This window comes from Lagenorhynchus albirostris, chromosome 10, assembly GCF_949774975.1.
Source record: "Lagenorhynchus albirostris chromosome 10, mLagAlb1.1, whole genome shotgun sequence".
Classification (NCBI taxonomy): domain Eukaryota; kingdom Metazoa; phylum Chordata; class Mammalia; order Artiodactyla; family Delphinidae; genus Lagenorhynchus; species Lagenorhynchus albirostris.
Window position 1 is genome coordinate 78,840,437 of NC_083104.1, and position 21,005 is coordinate 78,861,441.

The window sequence follows — 21,005 nt, forward strand, 5'->3', positions numbered from 1 at the left end:
GGATGGAAGGGTACCCCTTGAATTCAAATCTCTGAGAGCCAACTGTTTGCAGAAAGTCAACAGTAAACCACAGCCTTTCCAGATACTCTGAGGAGAAAATTGTTCAAATGCCTCAACTCTTAGTCATAGACAGCTGAACTCAGGATTGAAAGACTCTTTCTTTACTCAGGAAGCCGATTACAGAAAATAATTCCCTGTAGACGTCACTGAAATATTTTCTAAATACAGTTTAAAAAAGTTGGATGAGTTCTGAATTCTTGAGTTCATATTGCTATGTTTACCTGTTCTGTGTTTTCTACTTTTTAAAAATCCTGTATTCTGTAGTAATGACAAATCCTTAATCTCTGTGTAGTGCAGAGTGTCATCGTGACAATGACTTCATCTGTTGTTGGTTTTCTCCAGGCTGTCTCCATAAGTTTTGTTTTTCAGGGAACATTTCAGATTTGGCATAATATAACCAAAGGGTAGTATAACATTTTTGTTTGTGTCTTATTTACCCTTATGCTTTTGTAATGTGAGTTACTTTATTTCCGTCTGTTAACATTTCCACAGCATCCTTGATTTTCCTTGTCACTGAGCTTCCTCTTTTCACTAAGGTGAGCTTGTCCTAACCCTAGCCATGCAGCAGAATTACTGGTGGGACTTTTAAGAAACTTGAATGTTGCCCCAGCCCTCACTGATTCTAATTTCTAGATGATTTTTGTGTATAACTGGCTGTGAGAACTACTGACTAGTTTTTATAAGTTAGCTTTCTTCATTTACTCCTAGCCTATCTTATTTCTCTCTTTTTTTGGTCTTACGTTTCATTTTATTATTTTTGTTAAATGTCTATACCATTTTCATCCAGCTGGCCAATCTTTATTAATAAATAAAAATTTATTAATAAAGGTATTTTGTACCTTCCAGCCTCTGTTGAAGCTAGAGGCTGGAAGGTACAAAATAATCTAGTGGTGAAAATATGCCATTTACATTAATAATCACTTAATTAAAATTTTTTTAATGTATCAGACATAATCTACATCATCTCCCCTTCCCCATCTCAACTAACTCATTTGATACAAACACGTTGACCTGTCCACTTAGAGGCTGAACCTAAACATCCATATCAATGATATGATTGGGTATTTCTTTACCTTTTTCTTGTTTCTCTTGTTTATTTACAGCTGTGACAGGCACTGCAAAACCAGTAGAAAAGGGAAAGGGGGGAAAATACAAGAGAGGAGTGGGATAGGCATTTAACAGTTTATCAAGATACAAATGGTTAGGTTCAGTTTTTACTGAAAACAATCGCAAATAACTACCGTAAACTAGAACGTGATAAAGTATTAATGAGGGACTTCCCTGATGGTCCAGTGGTTAAGACTTTGCCTTCCAATGCAGGGGGTGCAGGTTCGACCCCTGGTCGGGGAGCTAAGATCCCACATGCCTCGCGACCAAAAAACCAAAACATAAAACAGAAGCAATATTGTAACAAATTCAGTAAAGACTTAAGAAAAAAAGTATTAATGAAATTCAAAGAGGGAGAATTGTGCCAGAATAGGAAATAAGCTTCTCAGTTTTTGTCTTTCTATGTAATTTTATGCTAATTGTCATTACTTAATTTATACTTTTAAAATATTATTTGTAATTCATTTCTTTAAAGATAGTGCTCTTGAATATTTACATTTTTGTTTTCCTATTCGTTTTACTTGGATCATCACCATTTTCTATAAATGATTCTTACCATAGATAATGAGGTAGAGTAGTTAAATGCATGGTTTTGAAACTAGGAATTTTTTTTGTGATAAGGAAACTATGGGTTTTCTGAATTAGATCAGAGTTTAAATTTTTTGGTAATACCCAGAAGTCCACATACTAGCCAACATATTTGTCCATGTTTTGGACATTCTTTGTACCGTTCCTCATCCTTAGAATGTAAGTATTTCTTACGCAGATTATAAAGACCAGGATATCTCCAAGGAGTGCCTGCATCTTTCTCTTTTGCTCCCGTACGGTTCTCGTCATCATCACCCACTGTATCCATTTCCCAGGCTAACTTCCCACTCTGTGTTCCTGGTGTTCTTCTTTCATCCTCTTCATCTTTAACTTCCATCCTGCTGCCATTTCAAACACTCAGGTGAGTATTTCTCTACCTAGGGTCATACCATCCTGTCTTAAGAAACCTTCTTTCTACTTGTAACCCTTTAAGCAACTTTTTTCCTCACTTGATTGTCACTTCACTTAGAAGCTGACTTCTTCACCCTCGAGCCCCAAACTACTTTTTCTTAGTAGCCAGTGTTGTTTTACTTGTCAGATCTGGAGAGGTTTTCTTTACCAGCATTCTCTTTTACCTGTTTACAACATCTGCTATTGCTGACCCCCTTTCCTCTTTGAAACTCTGCTTTTCTTTTGCTACCAGGACTCTTCACTCTCCTGGTTTTCTTCTCTCTATCTCTCTCAATGCTCCTGCTCTGGCCTTCCTTCCTCCTCTCATTTATTAACGGTAAGTGTTTTCAAGGTTCTGTTCTCATTCCTTTTTCTATATTGTTGAGAGATTTCACCTACTTTTGTGTTTTCAGCTGTCATCTCAAGGTAGACAACTATCAATGTTTATTTCCAATTCTGACCTTATTGAAACTCCAGACCTGCCGCGGAATCTCTTCACCTGATGAGCTGTTGGCACCTCAGGGTCTGTGTGTCTGTAGCTCAGCTCATCACCTTTTCCCGCAAATGTGCTCTTTCTGTGTTCCCCTCGGTAATCCAAGCTTGAAGAGCTTGAAACCTGAGCCGCGTTTGGCTCTTTCTTGCTTCACTCCCCACATTCAGTGATTTGCCGAGTCGAGTATCTCTCACTTCCCTTTCCTCTCCCGCTATCTTAGTTCAGACAAGCAGCGTGTTAACAGCTAACATGTCGTTAACTGTTGTATTAGTCTTATGTTTTTTATGCTCATAACAGGTCTACTGCTTGCTTTATTCCCCAAAGCACAGCTCTGATGATATCACTTCTCTGGGGGGACATTACCACTACCCAGCTGCTCTAGCCCCCAGTTGAAAGTCATCCTTTTTAAAAAATTTTTTAATTTTATTTTTTTAATTGAAGTATAGTTGATTTACAATGTGTGTTTCAGGTGTACAGCAAAGTGGTTCAGTTATACATATATATATATATCTATTCTTTTTCAGATTCTTTTCCCTCATTATTATAAGGTTATTATACAAAATATTGAGTATATAGGTCCCTGAGTTATACAGTGGGTCCTTGTTGATTATTTATTTCACATGTAGCAGTATGTATCTGTTAATCCCAAACTCCTAATTTATCCCCCACTTCCTGAAAGTCATCCTTGACTCTCCTTTTCCCTCAAAACCCACATCCAATCTTATCATCAAGCTCTGTCATTTCTGTCTCTAAAATATATAACTAATCCATTTACATATTTCCAACTCCACTATTAACATTAATTCATTTTCCACAGAACAACCAGGCCTGTCTTTTAAAAATAAATATCAGAACATGTCACGTACTGACCAAAATACTTCTCCACGGCTTTCTCATCATATATACAACTGTACAGGTTCCCTGCAGTCACCACGAGACCTGGCCCTCCCTGCTGATTCTGCAGCTTTTTCCTGGGCCTCTCTTTTCCTCACCCACTGTGTTTCAGTCACACTAGATTTATTTTCCTTATTTTCTTGAGATTGTAATACACCACCCCAGGACCTTTGCATGTGCTGTTCCTGGAATAGCTTTCCCTCTGCTCTTAAGCAGCTGACTCCATCTCATCCTTCAGTGTGACTTACTATGAAGCTTTTTCTGGCCACTATGCTAAGGTGGTCCCTCCGTATTTTTCTCTATCATTTTTTTGTTTCCTTCACAGTAGTGTATTACAGTTTGTGTTGCTGATTTGTTTAGTATTTATCTGTCCTACTTGAGTGTATACTTCATTAGCGCAAGGACTCATCTGGTCTATTCTGTGATTGGTACTCAATAAATATTAGTTGAAAAAAATGAGATGAATCATTATTTAAGAAATAAAATTAACATATTAGTGTCACTGCTGAAAATTGGCAAGCTGAGCATGCAATGCACAGATATAATAAACTAAAAAATAATTTAAAAAGTGTACCTAGGCTTTTTATAATTGTATGTGATATGAAAATATTCAGCATCTTCCCCATCAATTTGACATCATTGCGAATAGTTCCAAGTTTCTTGGGGCATTCTGAGCACTTCCTGGGAGTTAGGAGACTTGGATTCTAATTCTGGGTGTTGTGTTGGCACCTTGAGGACTCTCAGTATTTAGTGTCCTCATCTATATAATTAGTTAGAATGCATGTAGGAATCTATCCAGCTGTAAAATTCCATGAAAAATAAATTTTTAAACACAGTATCTAAATATTACTTTTTCCTTCCTTTTTACATAATATATTTCCTTCTTATTCTACCTGGGAAAGCTAATGTTATCTTAACTACTTGCTAAACAGTTTTCCTAGATTAACTCTTTTCTAGTCATTTCTTTCTGGGTGGAGCACAGAACTCTTAATTCTGTTCTTAATAAGTAGCTAAGTGCCTTTTTGATTAACAGTCAAATAAATAAGTACATTCAGGGTTAGAATATTTCTTCCTGAGTCTTCACATGTTGGTCTGGCTCTCTGTAATATGACTTACGTGGTGAAAACATGTAGTTTTAGCCATACATATAGATCATATGCCAGAGGAAACCCAAGTACTTTATTGCACAAACTGATTCATATTAAAAAATCAGAGATAAATGTACAGACAGAAAAAAACTTCTAGGGTTTTTTTTTTTAATGGGTAAAATTTTTTACCACTTACAGTTTATGTCAGACAACAAACTCCCAAATAACCGAGAACATAAGAATTTAGTGCCCTAGTTAACTGAATAGTCAGTTTCTTCAATAAATGCCAAATATACCATATATACATAATCAGTTACTTCTTTTCCCTGCACAATTTGAATGTACTAGAATGAATATAAAGCGAACACTTTTACTGTGCATTAATTTTGCATTATTTAATTTTTCTTTGCTTCAAAAGGAATGTTTTGGATTTTACAAAGTGATCATGTGGTCACAATTCACTACTGTAAATGTACAAAGATAGGAGATTAGGATTCATTTGTACTGATCACATGGCATAAGTCTATAAGGTTTGTTTTTAAATAACTCATTATCATTAACATTTTAAAAAACAGAATGCAAAAACTTCTGATTATTTGAGCCTTTAAAATGTGTGTGTATCTTTTCCCAGCCTCCCATTCTGAGGCTGGGTTCCTGTTGCCAAAGGTATTTTCATCCCCTTCATCTTAGAAAACAGATGGCATAGGAAACTGGAGGTGCCCCAGGCTTCAATCTTTCGTTTTCTTCTTTGTCTATGCTCACTACTTTGGTCCAGATTCATGCCTTGAAATGTCCTTTACACAAGCAGTCCCCAACCTTTTTGGCACCTCAGACCGGTTTCGTGGAAGACGGTTTTTCCACGGACCCCGGGGAGAGGGGCGGGTAAAGGTTTTGGGATGATTCAAGCGCATTACACTTACTGTGCACTTTATTTCTATTATTATTATATTGTAATATATAATGAAATAATTCTGCTGACAGGAGGCGGAGCTCAGGTGGTAACGCAATCGATGGGGAGCAGCTGTAAATACGGATGAAGTTTCAGTTGCCCGCCAGCCACCCATGTCCTGCTGTGCGGCCCGGGGGTTGGACCCCTGCTTTACACAGTGAATTGTGTCCTGAATTCTACATGTAACTGCCTATCTGACATCTCCTCTTGAATGTTCAATGGATATCTGAAACTAAACGTGTTCAAAACCAAACCCCTAATTTTGTTTCCCACCCCCGCCAAACCTGCTCCACTGCATTCTGCTCTGTATCAGATTGATAGCAGTTCCATTTTCTCGGTTGCTCAGGTCAGAATGTTGAGTCATCCTGATTCTCCTCTAATACTGACTTCTTTCCCAAAACCCAGCCCTGCGTCTCAGGTTGCCTCCTGCCACAGTAACTGTGCATGCTGAATTCAGGAAGTCTAAAATCCAGCTCACCGTCTGCTCTACAGAGTTATCTTCTCAGGTAAATCTGTGTAAGCCTGTGGCTCAGGTACAGACCATTTCGTACGTGAATTACTGATCATGTCCTCTTTCAATTCTTTGCAACTGTTGTAAAATGTTACTTTAAAAGGATCTTTGTCTTTTGCTTTTACCATATGATTTTTCTCCTTTAAACATTCCATTACATTCATCCATCTCATCCTTTTATTAGGAGTTTTAAGGTCTTGACTCCATTATATTCATATTTCTCCTATGCAACTGCCCGTTCTCTTTTGCTTTTTATCTTGTTCTTCCACAGCAGACATTATACATTATCTCATCTTCCCATCCATTGAACCATAATTGTCTTCACTAAAGAGTCTCCTTGGTTTGTTCCTCTTACTCTAGTAGAGGTTTGGGTTAACACTCTTGCCTCCCTGAAGCATCATTCTAATACGTTCTTGCCCTGAAAAGAAGTATTAAAAATAGAATTATAGACATTTAAAAATCCCAACGCATGTCAACATGAGCTTTTTTTTTTTTTTTGGCCACGCCGCGCCACTTGTAGGATCTTAGTGCATAGACCAGGGCTCGAACCGGCATCCTTGTGAGTGAAAGCACAGAGTCCTAACCACTGGACCACCAGGGAATTCCCAACATAAGCTTTTTATATTATTTTTAAGTGTTTTTTCAAATGTACAGTAGATGTGTCATTTTGACTTTACACTGATGCTGATGCTTCCAGAGGACCTAGGATTTGCTTCATCTAGGATAGATGTTTCTGAGCACAATGAGGGTATTGACATGCCACCCAAGAGTCTGTGGTGGATTGTTGATTTGAGAGTCATTCATACAAAGTCTCTAAGAATGAATATGTCATTAATGTGCATCTACAAGGGACTGCACTCCTAAAGAAATGGACTGGAGACTTCATTTTCATTTTGAAACCAAAAGTCATAGTCTCTTATTCTTTCTGGAAATTCTAAGAGGGATTTTTGACATTGAAGTAAAGCTAGTAGAGTTAAGATCTTTAAGCCATCTTGTCAAGGAACGTGTTAATAAACAGTCTACACGTAGTTTGAATATTTAGAGCAGAGGCCAGCAGGCTTTTTCTGTGAAGAGCCAAATAATAAATATTTTGGGCTTTGCAGCTGTCTTTGTCTGTTCGAGCTGCCATAATAAAATACAGACAAACAGGTGACTTAAACAATAGAAATTAATTTTCTCAAAGTTCTGGAGGCTTCAAGTCCAAGATCAGGACTCCTGCTAATTTGGTTTCTGGTGAAGTCTCTCTTCCTGGCTTCCAGAGAGATGCGTTCTTGCTGTGTCCTCACGTGGCCGTTCCTCAGTGCCTGTGGGCTAACAGCGGGGAGCTCTCTTCCTCTTCTTACAAAGCCACCGGTTCTGTCGGATTAGGGCCCCACCCTTAGGGCTCATTTAATCCAAATTACCTCCTAAAGACCCTATTTCCAAATACAGTCACGTTGGGGGTTAGGGTTCCAACATACGAGTATTGTGGGGGTGGGAGACAGTTCAGTCCATAGCAGCAGCCCAGCTACTCAGCTCTGCCCTCGTAATGGGAAAGCAACCATTAGCAATTACGTGTTAATTATTTCGTATAATTTCCATGTGTTTTGAAATTTTATTCTTCTTTTGATTTTTCAACAATTTAAATATGAAGACATTCTTAGCTTGCAGGTTATACAAAAACAGGTGGCAGGGGTAGGTTTGTCCCATGATCGTAGTTTGGCAACCCTTGACTTAGAAGATGGGAGTGATGAGTATTCGAATCTCCCTGAGTGGTTCTTGGCACAGGAAGGTACTTGGTATTTTTGGATGAGACGCTAATACACCATTTTTCCCTCCTTTTTGTATTACAGGTGCTGAAATTTGATGCCTATTTCCAAGAAGATGTTCCTCTGTCAACTGAGGAACATTACAGGATCCGCCAAGTGAACATTTACTACCATCTGGAAGATGACAGCATGTCTGTCATAGAGCCTGTTGTGGAAAACTCCGGGATCCCTCAAGGCAAGTTAATCAAACGGCAGCGCCTAGCCAAGAATGAAAGGGGAGACCATTACCATTGGAAAGACCTAAACCGAGGAATAAACATCACAATTTATGGCAGAACTTTCCGCATTGTTGACTGTGACAAGTTCACACAGGTATAGTATATGTTTTTGGAAGCTGTGGTGCTTAGGCATTATTCTAATCTACAGAAGGATGCATGTCACTTGTTAGGGTAAGAGGAGGGCACTGATCATCTGTCCTGAGTGGATTATCGTGTAGGTTAATTTGGCATTTGTCTATGTCCTATGTGCCATCGCTATGTAGTGACATCATTTTTTTCAAAATGATATTGCTACATATCCATTCAAATAAAGTTAAATTCCCTTCACAGCTGAATCATTTGATAAGAAATCAGTTCACATGCCAGTTCAGATAGAGAATAGGGGAGCTAGTTCCCTTGATGGGGTAGAAATATGGAAGAGGCAGTGGGCAATTTAGCTGAAGTTTGGGTTTACAAAAATAGCACTACCACTATTAGCAGATACGAGCCTAAAATTTTTTGTACAATTCGTATTTTTTCCGTAACTCATACTTGCTTTGTTCTAGGGAAATTTGCTATCTAAAGAATTCCTGGAATAAAAACATTTTTAAAGGAAAACACTTTTTTATAGTGAGAAAAATCCTCCATTTCTCTATTTCATAAATATGGATTTTTTGATAACTTATACTTAATTGTAGAGAGAGAGAGAGGAAGAAGCGAGCGAGAGAGAGCACTTTCTTTAGCACAAAGTGTAGGTATTAGGAAATCAATTCCAAATTTGTTTCACTTAAAATAAATTTTAGTAGCAAAAATATAGTTCCTGGGGGGCTTCCCTGGTGGCGCAGTGGTTGAGAGTCCGCCTGCCGATGCAGGGGACACGGGTTCGTGCCCCGGTCTGGGAAGATCCCACATGCCGCTTAGTGGCTGGGCCTGTGAGCCATGGCTGCTGGGCCTGTGCGACCGGAGCCTGTGCTCCGCAACGGGAGAGGCCCAGCAGTGAGAGGCCCGCGTACCGCAAAAAAAAAAAAAAAAAAAAAAAAAAAAAATATATATATATATATATATATATATATATATAGTTCCTGAATTTTTTATGCCTTTAATCCCATGTGACCTAATGCCAAATGTGATTAATTTTTACCATGCACTGAGCTCCTGTGAGTTCACTCATTTATTTTTTTCATTTAGTAATTTATTTAGCAAATGCTTACTGAGTGCCTGCTGTGTGCCAGGCACTGTTCTAGGTGCCAGGTATAAGTATTTGCCCTTATGGAGGTTATTACATTCTGGTTGGAGGAGACAAATAATAAGCAAACAAATGTATAATATGTCAGATGCTGCTAAGAGCTATGGAAGGAACTAAAGAGAGTAAAGGAGGTGGGAGTTGGAGGGGGCACGATATGTAAAGGCTGGGCAGGGAGGGCCTCACTGATGAGATGATGCAGGGACAGGACCTCAGGGCAGTGAGGAAAGGAGCCATGGCATCCTTGGCTTGTCGCCCCAGAGCTGCCGAGAAAACCATATAGAAGGTGGAGGTGCCAGACCATCTTGGAGATACTGTCCCCTTCAAATGTGTTCTGATCTCTTATTTTTTAGGTTTTGAAGTTCTTTTTATCATAGGCAGTTCCAGAATTGTGCCGACAGTGAAAAATTATGAAATGTATAAATTTAAGGTATTACAATTGTTTTTACAATTGTGTCTTTACAGACAGTTTGAACATTTGCAAGTTGATCACTGAGCCATTGATCTAAGCCAGTTACAGTCAGTTCTCATTATTAATGGTAGTTACGTTCAGTGCAGTCGCCACCAACACTGAGTTAGCAAATACTGAACCATTGCTCCTAAGAGAAATACAGAGTTAGGTTCCTACAAGCCTCTGGTCAAAATGTTACCTTGTTCTGTGTGTTCTTTCTGTTTACAGACGCCATATTTAAAATATATTGTTGATTCATTAACATTGAGGTCATGGCCCAAGCACTGTAAGTCATGCCTGAATGAAGCTTAGCTGACACTTGTATTTTTTCCTTAAGATACATCACAGCTGCCTTTTTTTCTGTGGTAAAATATACATAACCTGAAATTTAGCACCTTAACCATTTTTAGATGTACAGTTCAGTGGCACTGAGTACATATCACAGTCTTCTTGTACTGAGAACAGAAAACAGCGCTGCTCTTTGGGGGCTACTTCAGACAGCAAAATCACCAACAGAAAGCACTTAAGTGAGAAAAAGTGGCTCCAAGTAGACCATGAAAAGGACACTTTTTCACCAGGAAAGCTGAAAACAAGAAGGCAGAACTTCACGTTGTTCAGCCTCAGCTGGCAACTCAGAATTTTCACTGCTCTGTGCACAGCTGCAAAGGACCACAAAAGCGCCACCAGGGTTGATTACAAATGAGTTTTAGCAAGCGGACAAATTTGTAAATGCAGAAATTTGTGAATAATGGGGATCAGCTGTATTTTAATTACTAATGATAGACAAGAGCTGAGTATTTCAGGCACTGATGATTAGATTGAATTATGTTTTCAATAACTGATGTTAGGTTACAAGTTGGCTTCTATAACAGTTTGAGATTTGTTCACATCTTATCTAATTTGATGGTTTTCACTACAGCTGGACCTATGAGTGGATAAGGAGGAGACTGGCTTTATAGTGTGATTTGGACAAGGAACCACCTCCATTCACACATATCATCATCACCATCCCTTCTCACGCCCCTACTCATGGCTCCACATAAATGGTCCTATAGACAGAATGAACTGAACACATTAAAAAATAGAGCTCCAGAACTCAGCTAGAATTTATTATTTTCACTAAAGTATTACTGCTGGTGTCACAGATGTGAATCCTACTCCACAGATACAGGTGCACAAGAAATGTTATTTTGTTTTTTAAAAGTAACTTAAGACCTAATTGAGCCCCAGTCAAACTGACCTGGTGTTTCTGTTCGCCCTCAGCTTTGCCAAAGATTCTAAGCCCTAAGGATAGCAAGTAAGCAGCAGCAGTCGCAGACCCAAAGGGGTTATCTATGCAGGGTCCCTAGGTTGTCCAGTGACCAAGGGCACCTCCCTGAAGCTTGGTGCTGAGTAAGAGACTGGACTCTGAGCACCTGTGCTGACTGGCTGCACCTGTTCTCCGAGAGCGTCCCTGCAGAGACCTGGGGAGTCTTGCTCTTCTAAGGCCCACCAACCTGTGTCTGTTTTCCAGTCTGGGGGAGTCTCCCTCTTTCTGTCTTCTTGCCCTCAAAGACATTCCCTTCTCTCCCCTCCTCCTGGGACACCTTAGAATAATCACTTCAAAGAGTTTAGGCTTTTTCTAAGAGACAGGAAAAACAGTCAACTTCAGGAAGCTTCTACATTCCTCCCGAAATCCCTAAAGTAAGGTTAACAAAGGGCCTGGTTATCAGTTGTAAGCAACAAAAAGGAATAAAACACCCATTAAATTTCTCAGTCAGTAATCCTGCTACACTAGTAGACCATCTCAAGGGAGGGGAGAATTTTATTGTCATCTGCAGTTCAGTACTTTTAGTAGATGTTGAGATCATAATATTTTAATATTGAAAGGATATTGGGGGGACTTCCCTGGTGGCACAGTGGTTAGGAATCTGCCTGCCAACGCAGGGGACACAGGTTCGAGCCCTGGTCCGGGAAGATCCCACGTGCTACGGAGCATCTAAGCCTGTGTGCCCCAGCTACTGAGCCTGCGCTCTAGAGCCCGTGAGCCACAACTACTGAGCCCGCCTGCCCCTGCCGCAACTACTGAAGCCCACTCACATAGAGCCCGTGCTTCACAACAAGAGAAGCCACTGCAGTGAGAAGCCCACGTACCACGATGAAGAGTAACCCCTGCTCGTCACAACTAGAGAAAGCCCATATGCAGCAATGAAGACCCAACACAGCCAAAAAATACTAATAATAAATAATTTTTTTAAAAAAAGAAAGGATATTGGAGACTGCCTAATAAAACTTTAAATACTAAGATTATAAGCTAGTTAGCAGAGCTGATACTAGAACCCATGTATTTTGGCCCTGAGTTCTGTATATTTTCTATTGAATTGTCCAAAAGCAAACCACACAATTCCCAAAAGAAACCCAGATTTCAGATTAATTTCCAGTTCCACAGTGTAAACAGATCCCAGGAAATTGTTCTTTTCTGGTCAACAAAAAAGATAGTTTATTGTGCTTTTAAGAAGAATTGTCAAGTTGTATTAAAATATATAGTGACTTAAAATATTTTATTTACTCATAATTAGCAAAATAAAATTCAGTGATCACATCAAATTCAGATGCTTTCTTTAACTTTTTTAGTGAGATTTGAGCACTTGATTCGTCTTTCCTATTTGGCTGAAATATTTTTTGGTTTAAAATAATTAGTGGGTATGCTTTCTTTTCTTTTTTTTGCGGGAAGTACTTAATCATATATTTGTTTTAAATGAGATGGAAAGCTGGGGATTTGATTTCAGCTTAACTTTGCCATTGTGCAGCTTGCCCCCAAACCTGATATGAATTACGTATTGTTCAAACTATGGTTAGGTTCCCGATGTACGTATGTAAGCAGTCCTGGTACTCCCTCTGTTCCTGGGCACCTACTTAAATCTAATTGATCTGAATTCATATTTGAAGCCAGTTACCTTACCATCATGTCTTCCATTTATACTTAAGGTAATTATCAATTATTATCTGCATTATAGAACTGGGTCAATCAAAGGCTTAGTACTGCTAAGACATGTTCAAGCTGCAAACTAATGGTTAAGGTGGGCAGTAGCTTAGAAATTCTTATTATACTTATTTTTACAGCATCACTTAATATTTACTTTGAGAAGCTTCAAGAAAGATAATCATTATTAATTTTGAATTATGTAGGTATTTTTGGAAAGTCAAGGAATTGAACTAAATCCACCGGAGAAGATGGCTCTCGATCCTTACACTGAACTCCGGAAACAGCCTCTTCGTAAGTATGTGACCCCAACAGACTTTGATCAACTCAAGCAGTTTCTCACCTTTGACAAACAAGTAAGTGACCCAGTAGGTTTACTTGTTTCCAAATGCAGCACTGCTTATTAGCAAGTTATTTTGGTAGATGTGTATTTTGAAACATTATATCTGTAATTTAACTGGTCAGATACAGTGCTATCTTTCTGGGGTTAGAGGTACAGGAATGCCTAAATTTCATATCAGAGGTTCAAAGATGATTGTGGAGTTAAGTCTTGTGAGCTCCACCAAACTTTTAAATCTTAAAGCAATTGCTGAGCAACATCTGCTCCCTGCTTTTTACTTCTAACCACCTACTTCTTTTCTCAAATATGAATTAATGTCAAAGAATCCTCTGGGAAACCTTAAATGAATTATTGGGATATTTCAAAGCTATTGCATATATGTAGGTTTCTAGTGTTAAGCCAGTAATTTCACAGCATTCCCATTGCAGATGCTTCCTTGTTCAATTTTATATTGATGTGTGAGTACAGAATGTTCTGGGTATTTTCCAGCTCTGTTCCAACCTTCCTATCTTCCCCTTGTGGACTGGTGTATTTGAGTCTTCTCCTTTACTGTACTAAAGGGAAAGAGAAAACAGATCACCCTCAGTGTTTCTTTGCTGCTTTTTTCTCTCAGACATCTAATTCCTTTTAGTTCAGAAAATTTTACCTAGCACTAGCAAGGTCTTTTAAGAACATTCTTTATATCAGTCATATGTCTGTCATTATTTTGTATTTAAAGATTGTATTGTTGATACTGTTACTAGAAAGAACAGTTGAAAGAACTAAAAAAAGACTGATTAATAAATGAAAATTCTTTCCATACTAATTATATACAAACCATTCACATGTACCTTTATTAATACGCATAAAGCACTGAACAAAGGGCCCACTGCTCTTTTAATTCAGCTTCTCTTTCACTGACTAATATTTTGGATCAAAATGAATCATTCTTTCTCAGCACAAGCTTGTAAGACTATTATTTAATACTTTCCAGCTGTTGACATCTGGCATATGATTTCAGATGTTTTTGTATCTTTGGTGAATACTTTGTTTTTAACCATCTGAGATTATGTCATAGTCTTTCTGGTTAATCTTTTCATCATTGTCTGATACAGAAATGCCAAAGTAGCTAAGTTAAACTCTCCACCTGTAGAATTTTTACTTAAGTCACTGCTTTGGGTTCCTCAAAGGTTCTTCGATTCTATGCGATCTGGGATGATACAGACAGCATGTTTGGTGAATGTCGGACCTACATTATTCATTACTATCTTATGGATGATACAGTGGAAATTCGAGAGGTCCACGAACGGAATGATGGACGAGATCCCTTCCCACTCCTCATGAGCCGCCAGCGCATGCCCAAGGTTTTGGTGGAGAATGCAAGTATGTGTGATTCAGTTTATCCTCTGTTAATTGGGACCTTTCCTGGATCTCAAAGGAGTTAATCAGTGTGGTCATTCCCTTTACACTTGGGAGGTGCTTGCTGTGTTCTCTTAGGTACTCAAAAAGCGGCTTTCCCATAACTTCCCTCCTTTACTGGCCCCTCGATCCAAGCTTGTATCTGAAATGGTCTGGCAGAGATGACTGATACCAAGATCAGGGGAACAAAACCAAAAGAGCAGTGGAAGATTTATTTAAAGTGTGGAAGAGCAAGGCTTCTGAGCTGAAGCAATTTCATGTCAGATTTTTAATGCATTTCTGAAACAAGCTTGTTTTCATTCAGAGATACAGCTTACCATTTCCTTATGTGCTTTTCAGACTTTGCTTCTCACCTCAACCACTTCCTAATCAGGAAGTTTCTATGTGGGATAACTTCAGATGGGAAAAGGCATGTCTGTTGTTCATAATGGTGGATCCCCATTGTATCAACCCTTGGTCTGTCTTTGCTGATATAAAATAACCTTATCAATGGGAGTGTGAGAATGCAAACAAAATGCAGCTGAGACAGGCTGTCTGTCACTACTTCTCTGGAATAAGTAGACTTGCTTTAGTTATTGACTTAATAGTTTAAGAATTTTCTCTTACAAAAGTGTCATCTTGGTCACATGTAATGACCAATGTTTGGATGGCTGACAGAACTCTGTAATAAATACTTTGGGGTTTTTTTGTTTTGTTTTTTAACTCTATTTTTTGGAACTAAGAGATAAGAAATTCCAGGTATTGAGCAAGAGATTTGTCTTAGAGGTTATAAACAAATTGGCCGTCTGAAAGCTAAATCCAGCCTACTCACATGTATTGCTTGGTCTGCACAGTGTTTTTTAAAAATGCAGTTATCTGGGGGCAAGGAGGTGGAGATTTCCATTACTGGGAGAGTGGATAATCAGAATGTGGTGAAGGTATATCCTGATAAATATGTAATAGAAGCAAAATGTACAAGAAAGCAAATGGATGCATCTTAAATGCATAGTGCTGTGTAGAAAAAAAAGATGTATAACGCAATACCATTTACATGAAGTAAAATGCACACAAAACAGTGTAAATATGCAGATAATCAGAAATCTGCTCATTAGCATGGTTGCATGTGAGGCAGAGGAGAATGAGATTGGGGAAAAGGATAAAAGGGAGTAAAAATTGTCATTTTTAAATTAAGAGACTTAACATTAAGCACCTCTTTTTTTGAGAAATGAGAATAATTGCTAACACAGTTTACATTCTCAAATAGCGATAACTGGATCCATGCCCTAGTTCAACTTAGTCCGGCTGCTGCCTGCCGTGTTTCTTCTACTTAGCTCCCATAGAACCCTCTTAGAGTTCTGTGACACTGGGACTAATATACTAATTTTGGCCTTCCAGAATGCTTAAATGAGCCTGCAATGCCTGCCATCTGGAGCTAACAAACGTCAGAGTTATGATTAAGAAGAAGAATGGGGATGTATTCAGGGTGGCATGAAAAAAGTGTCAGTAAATCTCTTGAACTCTCAGGTTCCATGTTTGTGTCTGCCTTATCAATGTGCCTTATCATTGTGGCCTATGTTTAGACTTTTCAAGATGTAATCATCCTCATCTATAACTTCCCAAATTTTAACAATTTTCAGCAGGGGTAGATGGAAAGGCAGCCTGGTGACCTATGTAGGGTCCTTTGAAAAGGTAGGACACATATCTTTTTGTGAAAGTTATTGTAAGTCTTGCAGATAGAAAAGGCTAAGCTTCCATCAGCTAAATAATTCCTTTAACTGGAACCACGGTGTTGAAGTGTCTGACTGACTCCCAGAGGCATTAATCCAATGGATAATTTTTATTGAATTCGGTTAAACAAGGGTTAAATATCTGCTCTGGGAACTATGTCATGTGCTAAGTGCTGTGCTATGGAGGATAAGATGAAAATATAACTCCTAGACCTAGAATCCCTGTCCTTCAGTCACTTGTAGCGGCTGGGGAGACAAGTAATATAAATACTCAAAGCTCTTAAACAGTAACACAGGTGCTCCAGATTATCTGATTGCTAACTAGTTATGTCATGTAGACAAAGCTCAGAAGAAGAGGTGTGAGCTAGAAAGACTAAAGGCTTTGCGGGAGAGCTGGGTGTGGACCTAAACAATGGACCCTTAACTAGGAAAAATCTAATGTATAGAAAGGAAATGATTCCAGAAGTAAGATCTGAGATAATAAGTGATAAAGAAAATGGTAAAATGTAGGTAAATCTAAATAAACATTGACTATACAAACTAAAGGAACAATGTTAAATTTGAGGGGCTTAAAACATATCAGAGTAAAATTAAAGTATATTACAGTAATGATATTGGAGCAGTGATAGGATTAAAAAACAACAAATTTTGAAAAATGTTTGGGTATTTTTATGGATTATTTATTTTTATTGAAATAAAATGAACTTGCAATACTATATTAGTTTCAGGTGTACAACACAGTGATCTGATACTTTTATACATTACAAAATGATCACCAGGATAATTCTAGTTATCATCTGTCACCACACAAAGTTTTTGCAGTATTATTATTATTATTTTCAGTGTTCCCCTGACAACTCTAATGCATAGCCAGGCTTTTTTTTTTTTAATATTTATTTACTTATTTGGTTGCGGCCGGGTCTTAGTTGTGGCACGTGTGCTCCTTAGTGGTGGCTGGTGGGCTTCTTATTTGTGGCTCACAGGCTCCTTAGTTGCCACTCACTGGCTGCTTAGTTGTGGCACGTGGGCTCTTTAGTTGCGGCTTGCCAGCTCCTTGGTTGTGGCGTTTATGTGGGATCTAGTTCCCTGACCAGGAGTCAAACCCGGGCCCCCTGCATTTGGAGCATGGCGTCTTAACCACTGCGCCACCAGGGAAGTCCCTACAGTATTATTGACTATATTCCCTATGCTGTACATTACACCCCCATGACTTATTTATTTTACAACTAAAGTTTGTACCTCTTAGTTTTCCTCATCAATTACACTCATCATCTTACCCCACTCCCCTCTGAGAACCACCAGTTAGTTCTCTGTATCTATGAGTCTGTTTCTGTATGTTTATTCTTTTGTTTTACTTTTTTAGATTCCACATACAAGTGAAATGCAGTATTTGTCTTTCTCTGTCTGACTTATTTCACTTAGCATAATACCCTTTAGGTCCATGTTGTCAAAAATAGCAAGATTTCATTCTTTTTTTATCGTTGAGTAATATTGTGTGTGTGTGTGTATGTGTGTGTACAGCACTTTCTCATTATCCATTCATCTATCCATGGACATTTAGATTGCTTCCATATCTTGGCTATTGTAAATAATGCTGTGGTGAACAGAGGGGTGCATAAATCTTTTTGAATTAGTGGGGGTTTTTTCCCCAGAAAAATACCCAGAAGTGGAATTGGTGGATCTCATGATAGTTCTGTTTTTAATTTTTTGAGGAATCTCCATACTGTTTTCCATAGTAGCTGCACTAATTTTACATTCCCACCAACAGTGCACAGGGTTCCCTTTCCTCCACATCCTCGCCAACATTTGTTATTTGTTGTCATCTTGATAATAGCCATTCTGAGAAGTGTGATGTGGTATCTCATTGTGGGTTTTCATTGTGGGTTTGATTTGTGTTTCTCTGGTGATTAGTGATGTTGAGCATCTTTTCATATGCCTGTTGGCCATCTGTAGGTCTTCCTTGGAAAAATGTCTCTTCAGGTCCTCAGACCATTTTTTTTAATCAGGTGGGTTTTTTGTTTGATGTCGAGTTGTATGAGTTCTTTCTATATTTTGGATATTAAACCCCTTATCAGATGTATTATTTGCAAATAGCTTCTCCCATTCAGTAGGCTGCCTTTTTGTTTGGTTCCTTGTTTCCTTCATTGTGCAAAAGCTTTTTAGTTTGTTGTAGTCCCATTGGTTTATTTTTGCTTTTGTATCCCTTGCCTGAGGAGACATATCCAAAAAAAAATGTTTCTAAGACTGATGTCAAAGAATGTACTGCTTATGTATTCTAATAGGAGTTTTATGGTTTTAATTCTTACATGTAAATTTTAATTCTATTTTGAGTTAATTTTTGTATATGATGTGAGTAAGTAGTCCAGTTTGATTCTTTTAACGTGTGGCTGTCCAGTTTTCTCCACACCACTTATTGAAGAGTCTGTCTTTTCCCCATTGTGTATGCTTGCCTGATTTGTCATAGAGTAATTGACCATATAAGTGTGGGTTTATTTCTGGGCTCTTTGTTCTGTTCCATTGATCTATGTGATCTATGTGCCAGTACCATACTGTTTTGATTATTGTAGGATTGTAGTATAGTTTGAAATTAGTGAGCGTGGTACCTCCAGTTTTGTTTTTCTTTCTCAAGATTGTTTTGGCTATTCAGAGCCTTATGTGTTTCCATACAAATTTTAGAATTATTCTAGTTCTGTGGAAAATGCCATTGGTATTTTGATAGGGACTGCATTGAATCTGCAGGCTAAGTAATATGTTTATTTTAACAATATTAATTCTTCCAATCCATGAGCACAGTGTATCTTTCCATTTGTTTGTGTTGTCTTCAGTTTCTCTCATCAGAGTCTTAACAGTTTTCTGAGTAAAAGTATTTTACCTCCTTGGTTAGATTTATTTCTAGGTATTTTATTCTTTTTGATGCAGTTGTAAATGGATTTGTTTTCTTTTTCTGTTAGTTCTTTGTTAGTGTATAGAATTGCAACAGATTTCTGTATATTTTGTATCTTATGGCTTTACTGAATTCATTTATTAGTTCTGTTTTATTGTGGCACCTTTAAGATTTTATATATATAGTATCATATCATCTGCAAACAGTAGCAGTTTTACTTTTTCCTTTCCAACTTGGATTCCTTTTATTTCTTTTTCTTGTCTGATCGCTATGGCTAGGACTTCCAATATTATGGTGAATAAAATTGGAGTGAGTGGTCTTCCTTCTCTTGTTTCTAGTCTTCAACAAAATGCTTTAAGCTTTTTACTGTTGAGTGTGAATAGCTGTGGGCTTGTCATGTATGGCCTTTATTAAGTTGAGGAAAGTTCCCTCTCTGCCCACTTTGTTGAGAGCTTTTATCATACATGGATGCTGAATTTCACCAAAAGCTTTTTTTGCACCTATTGAGATGATCATATGATTTTTATTCTTCAGTTTGTTAATCACATTGATTGATTTGTGGGTTTTGAACCATCCTTGCACCCCTGGGATAAATCCTACTTGATCATATTGTATTATGCTTTTAACATAGTGTTGTATCCTGTTTGCTAATATTTTTTGAGGGTTTTTGAATCTATGTTCATCAGTGATATTGGCCTACAATTTTCTTTTCTTGTGGTACCTTTGTCTGGTTTTGGTATCAAGGTGATGCTGTCCTCATGGAATGAGTTCAGAAGCATTTCTCCTTCTTCAATTTTTTGGAATACTTTAGAAGGTTAGGTGTTAACTCTTCTCTAAATGTTTAATAGAATTCACCTGTGAAGCCCTCTGGTCCTAGACTTGTTTCTTGGGGTTATTTGATTACTGATTCAATTTCATTACTAATAATCAGTCTATTCATATTTTCTATATCCTCCTGATTCAGTCTTAGGAGATGGTGTGTTTTTAGGAATTTATCCATTTATTCTAGGTCGTTCATTTTGCTGACGTGTAATTGTTCATACTAATCTCTTATGATTCTTTGTATTCCTATGGTGTCAGTTGTAACTTCTCTTTCATTTTTGATTTTATTTATTTGGATCCTCTCTCATTTTTTAGTTGATGAATCTGGCTAAAGTTTTATAATTTTGTTTATCTTTTCAAAGAAACACCTCTTAGTTTCATTGATCTTTTCTGTTGTTTTTTTAGTCTCTATTTCATTTATTTCCTCTCTGATCTTTATTATTTCTTTCCTTCTACTCACTTTGGATTCTGCTTATTCTTCTTTTTCTACTTCCTTTAGGTGTAAGGTTAGATTGAGATTTTTTATTTCCTGAGGTAGGCTTATATTGCTATACACTTTCCTCTTAGAACTGCTTTTGCTGTGTCCCATAGCATTTTGTATCATTGTGTTTCCATTTTCATTTGTCTCCAGGTATTTTTTATTTCCTCTTTGATTTCTGCAGTGACCGATGGGTTGTTTTGTACTATATTGTTTAGCCTCCACACATTTGTGTTTCTTACAGTGTTTTTTCTTTTTTTTTTAATTGAAGTATAGTTGATTTACAATGTTGTGTTAATTTCTATACAGCAAAGTGGTTCAGTTATACGTATATATACATATATATACACACACACACACACACATTCTTTTTATATTCTTTACCATTATGGTTTATCACAGGATGTTGAATATTGTTCCCTGTGTTATACAGTAGAAACTTGTTGTTTATCCGTTCTATATATCGTAGTTTACATCTGCTAACCCCAAACTCAGAATCCATCCCTCCCCGACCCCGCCCCTGGCAACCACAAGTCTGTTCGCTGTCTGTGAGTCTGTTTCTGTTTTGTAGATAGATTCATTTGTGTCGTATTTTAGATTCCACATATAAGTCATATCATATGATATTTGTCTTTC

The 21,005-nt window shown here is 37.8% G+C and overlaps 1 protein-coding gene across 2 annotated transcripts in view; it reads left to right on the forward strand.

Annotated features, from left to right (window-relative positions):
* The window catches only part of EFHC1 (EF-hand domain containing 1), a 60,603-nt gene that overhangs the window by 8,428 nt on the left and 31,170 nt on the right, over window positions 1-21,005 (forward strand). For both annotated transcript variants that reach the window (XM_060163082.1, XM_060163083.1), the window contains 3 exons: window positions 7,913-8,200; window positions 12,948-13,097; window positions 14,251-14,443. In XM_060163082.1, the coding sequence (XP_060019065.1) occupies window positions 7,913-8,200; window positions 12,948-13,097; window positions 14,251-14,443 (631 nt within the window). The remainder of the gene's footprint in view (window positions 1-7,912; window positions 8,201-12,947; window positions 13,098-14,250; window positions 14,444-21,005) is intronic.